The sequence below is a fragment of the Urocitellus parryii genome, chromosome 4 (assembly GCF_045843805.1).
Source record: "Urocitellus parryii isolate mUroPar1 chromosome 4, mUroPar1.hap1, whole genome shotgun sequence".
NCBI classification, from domain to species: domain Eukaryota; kingdom Metazoa; phylum Chordata; class Mammalia; order Rodentia; family Sciuridae; genus Urocitellus; species Urocitellus parryii.
In genome coordinates, this window is record NC_135534.1 from 184,799,221 (window position 1) to 184,805,814 (window position 6,594).

The following is a 6,594-nucleotide window of genomic DNA, read 5'->3' on the forward strand; positions in this document are numbered from 1 at the left end:
TAAAATGAAAATGCATTTAATATACCTATCTTAGCAAACATAACTTAGCCTGTACGTTAAACATGCTCAGAATAATTACATTAGCCTACAGTTGGCAAAATCATCTAATGCAAAGCATTTTTTTTTTTTCAGTACTAGGGATCAAACATAGGGCTTCATTAATGCTTGGCCAGCACTCTACCACTGAGCCACATCCATGAAAAGCCTGTTTTATAATGAAGTGTCAAATATTTCATGCCATTTATTAAACACTTAATATCTAAAAAAAAATCTGCCAACACAGTACTTTACACTGTAGAGGATGGTTGTTTGTCCTAGTGATAGTGAGGCTGACAAGTAGCTACAGTCCAGTGTCACTGCCCAGCATCTGGAGAGAGTATTGTACTCTGCCTGAAGACTCCTATATAGTCAGGCCTTGGTAGAAAGGGAAGAACAGAGCATCTATTTAAAGAATGTGTAGAAATAGCTAAGGAGAGTATGGGGAGAGAATTCATGGAAGAGAAAATGACATGTGTAAAAGGATAGAGTTAGCAATATATATTTTCCTTTGGAGGAATAAGAGGAGGCCCAATGCTCAGGGGAGCTGAGGCTGAAGGCTGATAGCAGTGAGCCAGGAGCACTCAACTGCTTGAGGCTGGGCTTTGGCTTGTTTGCCAATGTATGCTGAAAGTTCCCATTAATACATGTTAATCCAAGCCACCTGGAAAAAGGGGGCCCACACTGCTAAGGGTTAATGGTGACAAAATAAGATTTGGCAACATATGATGATAAACAACTCTCCTACTGTTGGAAAGGTCATCCAAGAAGCCCAGGTGTCTTCTATAGCACGTGTGCCAAAAGGTCATCCTTACCTGCCTCTTGTCGTTTCATTGTTGTCATGCTAAACATCCTCACTTCTGTTCTTCATACAACAGGGTGTCGAGGCCATTCCTCACTCTGCTCTTCTCCAAATGTAATATAGTTTCAACATTTTAGCTCTTGCAGAGTGAAGCCAAATCCTCTCGGTGAGATCTGCTACTAGCAGGAGAGCTATCCTATCTTCTCCAGTCCATATTTCAATATATTTACAAAATCAGAGATCATAACTCTTTCTTTCTTGCAAAAATTCATAATACACAGTTGATTCATACCCAACTCTCTATCTAGGATTTATATATGTATATACAGTATGCTATATAATATAAATATATAATATAGTATATTATACAGTAACTATACTATATATAGAGAGAGAGTTGGGCATAAATCAATTGTGTATTATGAATATACAGATACAGATATACATATATGTATACACAAATATATATTATACTCACATGTGTACTCAATCCTATACTATGCCTGACTGATAATTAAGAAGAGTTTGTTATAAAGGAAGTAAAGGGACTAAGGAAGTACTGGAATAAAGCAATCTTTTAATTGGGGGCTTCGAATCAGACAGAGAGAAAAAGTATGAAGGACATTGTTCTTTCCCTGCCCTTTCTTCTCATATTAAAAGGAAGATTCTAGCCGGGTATGGTGGTGCATGCCTATAATCCTAGTGACTCAGAAAGCTGAGGCAGGAGGATTACAAGTTCTAGGCCAGCCTCAGCAACTTTGCAAGTCCCTAAGCAACTTGGTGTGACCTTGTCTCAAAATAATAATAATAATAATAAATCACTAGAGATGTAGCTTAGTGTTAAAGTGCCTCTGGGTTCAATTCCCAGTACAAAAAAAAGGACATTCTAAAAACCTAAAAATAAGAAAATGAACTTCCCAATATCTAAGTGGAGAAGATCTAACATGGCAGGACATGTGATACCCACCAGTCCTCTTACAAGGTATCTGCTCACAGCGCCTTTTCTCTTTCCCATCTCAGGAACTCAGACATGACCAGGAAGATCTTCACAAATACCAGGGAGCGGTGGAGGCAGCAAAATGTCAACAGTGCCTTTGCTAAGCTGAGGAAGCTCATTCCCACTCACCCTCCAGACAAAAAGCTGAGCAAAAATGAAACACTTCGCCTGGCAATGAGGTATATCAACTTCTTGGTCAAGGTCTTGGGGGAGCAAAGCCTACAGCAAGCAGGAGTGGCTGCTCAGGGAAACATTCTGGGGCTCTTCCCCCAAGGACCCCACCTGCCTGGCCTGGAGAACAGGAGTCTCCTTGATGATTACTGTGTTTCTTCACCTGGCCCAGACCACCACCTTCCATAGTATGGCTTCAGCTGTCATCACCCAGGCAGCACTTGTCAGAAGTCACTGCTGTGAACAGCCTTATGCATGTTCCAGAGTCCACTGGATGAATGACTTGTGAGGCATGAATTGAGCCTCATGGGAGGTGGCTGACAGAGCTGCAGGGAGCTGAAAGGAGGCCACAAGGAATGTATCCCTGGAGCCCATGGCCCCCAAGACTTCAGGCCAAACCCTGCCTTCTGTCTGTTTTACAAATTCAGGTTCTGTATAAGATGTTTGAAAAAAAAATCATGAATTTAAAAATCCCTGTTTTACTCAATGTATTCAGTAATAAGAAAGAAGTTTTCTCATCATGGATCTCAGATGAATGAGCAGAATATGTTTCCCTCACAACATATTTAAAAACTTGTTTTTGAAGAATGAGACATATGTGGTCAAGGACAAACAAAATAAATTTTAAGATTGGTGTATGAAAAGAAAGTCCCTGAAGAACCAACTTGGGAGACATGGAAAAAAACTCCCCGAGGAGTGAAGATTGCATAGATGTGGAAGAGTGTTGTATCCTTTAAATGCTATAGAAATGTGAGTTTTACTTATATTGAGCCATTTATACATATGATATCTCTAATGTTAAGCAGTGGGTTTATCTATGAAAGCAGGAGGACCTGATAATTTATGAGTTGAGTTCATAGTTTTCTTATTTAAAAAAAAAAAAGTTGGCTAAAATAAATTAGCAAACCCTTTATTTCACAAGTCAGGTATTAAAACTTTTAATTCAGCCTGAGTTCCTGCTGACTTAAGAATCATGAAATTCTATTGTAATTATGAAAATCCAAACATTACCATTTAATGACTCATTTAACAGAGTTTAGTTTAAACAAAACATTTAGAGTAAACAATAGAAATGTAATGCCAGACTCTGGTGAACAAATGAATTTGTACTTTGCCTTCTTTGCTTTGGAACATTAGCTTAGTCTTATTCTGGGGGGTGGGTGTGGTACCCAAGTCAATGAAATAGTGTGGATTTTATAGAACTCATCACTGAGTGTCATCCTGAACCTGATGACACTTGGATTCAAAGATTAAATCCTGTAGTTGAGGCCAGAAATGTAAACAGTGTCATTGGATTATCTCTGGAACTTTTTATTTCCCCAAAATTCTAGTCCATGGTTTGGTTTTAAAGTCTTTTGAACCAGGGGTAAGAAATCTATGGATTTGAGGTTAGGAATTTCCAGTGTATACACAATAAAGGAATTTGAACTTTCTGCCACTCTAGAAAGAATTTTGTAAATGAAAGGTTGAAATAGGCCTTCTTGGTTTGACAATAAAAAGAAATCTGGGTGAGTCTCTCAGTGATCTCATTTTCCCAAAGTAGCAAGGTCAACATGTTATTAGCTCTATATAGACTTAGTACTTACAGCCCCGTGGGTCTATTTGAACCAGTAAGGTTTCCTTCTAGATTCTTTATTTAACCTGCATTTGGTAAACCTCCGCACATTTCCAGTATAGTTCAGGGAAACACACAAGCAGGAACAGGGGACTTTCCCCCAAATGTGCATTTCTTTCTCACCAGCTTGGGTGAACTCCAGCTTGTCCTCCAGTTATCAGGCAATTTCAAAGTTTTGAGGACAGTTATTAATTGAGTAGCATTACCTAATCTCTCAACAACACTTTCAACTATATTTTTTATATTAGTTTCATTTTAGCACATTGATAAGGAAAACACAGAGCACTTCTGTGCCTGAATATAGGATTTTGTTCCTCTACCCAGAATGAGTTCACTTTCCCACTGCTGAGCTGTAGGCTATGTGGACAAAGAGGGTCTTTCCACTGAAATGTAACAGATTCTGCAAAGACATTAGGAGGTTGAGTTATTACATGAGGGGGGTTGTTAAGGATTTTCTGCAGCAAATCCTTTGATAAATGAATACACCTTTACAATATTACTCTGTGTAATCCATTTCTTAAAATATTCATTTTCTCAGCTTGGCTTTTTGTATATCAATTTGTATTATATTAAAGTAACTGTCAAAAAAAATTATAGCTGGGCATGGTGGTGCATGCCTGTAATCCCAGCAGCTCAGGAGGCTGAGGCAGAAGGATTGTGAGTTCAAAGCCAGACTCAACAAAAGCGAGGTGCTAAACAACTCAGTGAGACCCTATCTCTAAATAAAATACAAAATAGGGCTAGGGATGTGGCTGAGTGGCTGAGTGCCCCTGAGTTCCATCCCTGGTACCGCCCCCCCAAAAAAAGAATTATAATTACATGTGGGCCAAAACCTTGATAAGGTATCCATGAGAACGAAACCTAATTAAAAAATCATTCTAGTGCTTTCTTTGGTGTCTATACTTAAGGGTTGATAATTGCAGTAATAAGAAATTATGGTTCAAACACATGGTAGGTCCCTGGATGATACACCCTTTTATGAGTCATTTGAGCACAAAAAAACAGTTTAGACAAATTGTCTAACCTGTGCATCTCTATTATTCGAATGAAAGTAAATGTTTGGTATGCTATGGATAACACTGGAAACTTCAGAAACAGGCCCAGTGGTCTATATAAATAGACCATGTGCTTGATTAATTCTACTCCTTCATTTTACAGGGGAGAAAACAGGTCCAAAGGTTTTTGAAATGACTTTTCAAAGGTCACATGGACTGTTACTGGAAACCCAGGGCAAAGAGCCAGGTCTCGTGGCCCTGCATCCAGCTTTTCCACAGCCCTGTCCAGCTACCAAATATATAGAGTTTCAAAATCAACAAGCACCTTATCATTATACTCGTCTTTTTTCAAAAGCATTCAGAAATCTTCTTCATATGACTTTCTATTGAATTGGCATTATTGTGCTTTTTGATATGTGAGTAGATGTATCAACCAAAGATTTCTATTTGTTGATGCATTTTGTGAGTTCTTAACCATTGATTATAATTTTGCTATTTAATTGTTAATTTATTGCAAATAAATTATTTAAGAAAAGAAATTGTTCTTTCCTTTTTAATAAGCATATCCATCCTCTCTCTCCATCTTTATAGTCACTGGCCTGGATTTGACAACAGCAGTCCCATTCTCTTTAGTCTAGGAAAAAAAATCCAGCATCAGCTGGCATCCCTTCCTTTCTCTCACCCCTGCCCACATCACTCACCTATCACAAGGCTTCCTAACTTCTCAAATCACAACCATGCTCAGCTCATTTCCTGGCTACCAAACCTTCAGACTGAGGCAAACGCCACACCCCTGCAAACCAGACCTGAGCAGCCACAGTATACCTTCCCCTGTCCTTTCACAATCCCTACGTGTGTTGCGTGTGCCCACTTGATGATACACAACATGCCCCCATTTTCAACTTTTGACTTTACTCTTATGATTCCAAATGCTTGGATAAATGTTTCCATCCTCACTCCTACTCACCCCCCTACTTGTACCAATTCTCTTAAATACTGTATCTTATGTGAAGTCCTCCCTAGATGTCTACTATGCAAGCTCTTCTCTCTTTTCTTAGAATGCTCTTATCTGACATTGAGAAACTGATGTGACTCCATTTTTGAGAAACCAGCTTCTACTTCAAGGCCTGTCCAGAGGGAGGGGGTGTGACCCTTGTCCTTGGAAAAACCCACAGAGGGCTCCTAGGCACATACCCATCCTGCTTAGTTGTTTGTCTGTAAATAACCGGAGAGATCTGTGACACCAGGTGTTCCTGACTCAGTTACACTAGATGAGTAACCACCAATCAGCGTGAGACAGGGAAAATACCTGAAATGCCAGGTGAACCTCCCACTAGTTTCTGTGATTGATAACATGTTAGGAAACCTGTAGTTTAGCACGTACACCCCTCATGGCTTAAGCCAATCAGTTCAAATGTATCCACCTCTTAAACTCACCAACCACCCTTACCCAACTTGTTCCCGCCAGTGAATGTGCTAACCAATGTTAAGAGTTGTTGTTTGATTTTCCCGCGGTGTGAAATTATTTACTGTGTGATGTTGTGATGCATGGAGTATCCCCCCAAAAACCTCACTGGACTAAGGGCCCAGGCTTACTCCTCAGGACTCCTGCATGGGAAACGGTTGTGAGTCCAGGCTCAAGCTTACAATAAAGACTTTTGTGTGATTGCATCGGATTCAGCTCCTGGAGGTCTATTGGGTTCCCATGAATCTGGCATTACAACTCCTTACCCTTATTTTCTCTGCCTTGTGTTATAGACATCTCTGTATATTTTTTTTCCTCCTAAAAAGCTAAAATCTACTTGAGGACAGACAGTTTCTAACACTTAATCCTTGCCATAGCCCTGCAAATGGTCCCCACTTTCAAAATATGAAAACTATACCAAGGCTGGTTCTATTTTTGGCCTCCTTAAAAAAAAATGGCATTAAAATGAAGCTTGAACTGGATGAATTTTCCTGAGAAATCCAAAGTCTATAA

At 39.5% G+C, this 6,594-nt stretch overlaps 2 protein-coding genes across 2 annotated transcripts in view; both read left to right on the forward strand.

The window, feature by feature from the left end:
* Fktn (fukutin) overlaps positions 1–1,943 on the forward strand; it is a 99,465-nt gene extending 97,522 nt beyond the window's left edge. The window contains exon 12 of the mRNA XM_026414596.2: positions 1,859–1,943. Coding sequence (XP_026270381.1) covers positions 1,859–1,872 — 14 coding nt within the window. The 3' untranslated portion in view covers positions 1,873–1,943. The remainder of the gene's footprint in view (positions 1–1,858) is intronic.
* Positions 1,869–5,093, forward strand: Tal2 (TAL bHLH transcription factor 2). The gene has a single exon (XM_026414624.2). It carries the CDS (start codon positions 1,869–1,871, stop codon positions 2,193–2,195), a length of 327 nt encoding a protein of 108 aa, XP_026270409.1. The 3' UTR covers positions 2,196–5,093.
* Positions 5,094–6,594: the final 1,501 nt, after the last annotated feature.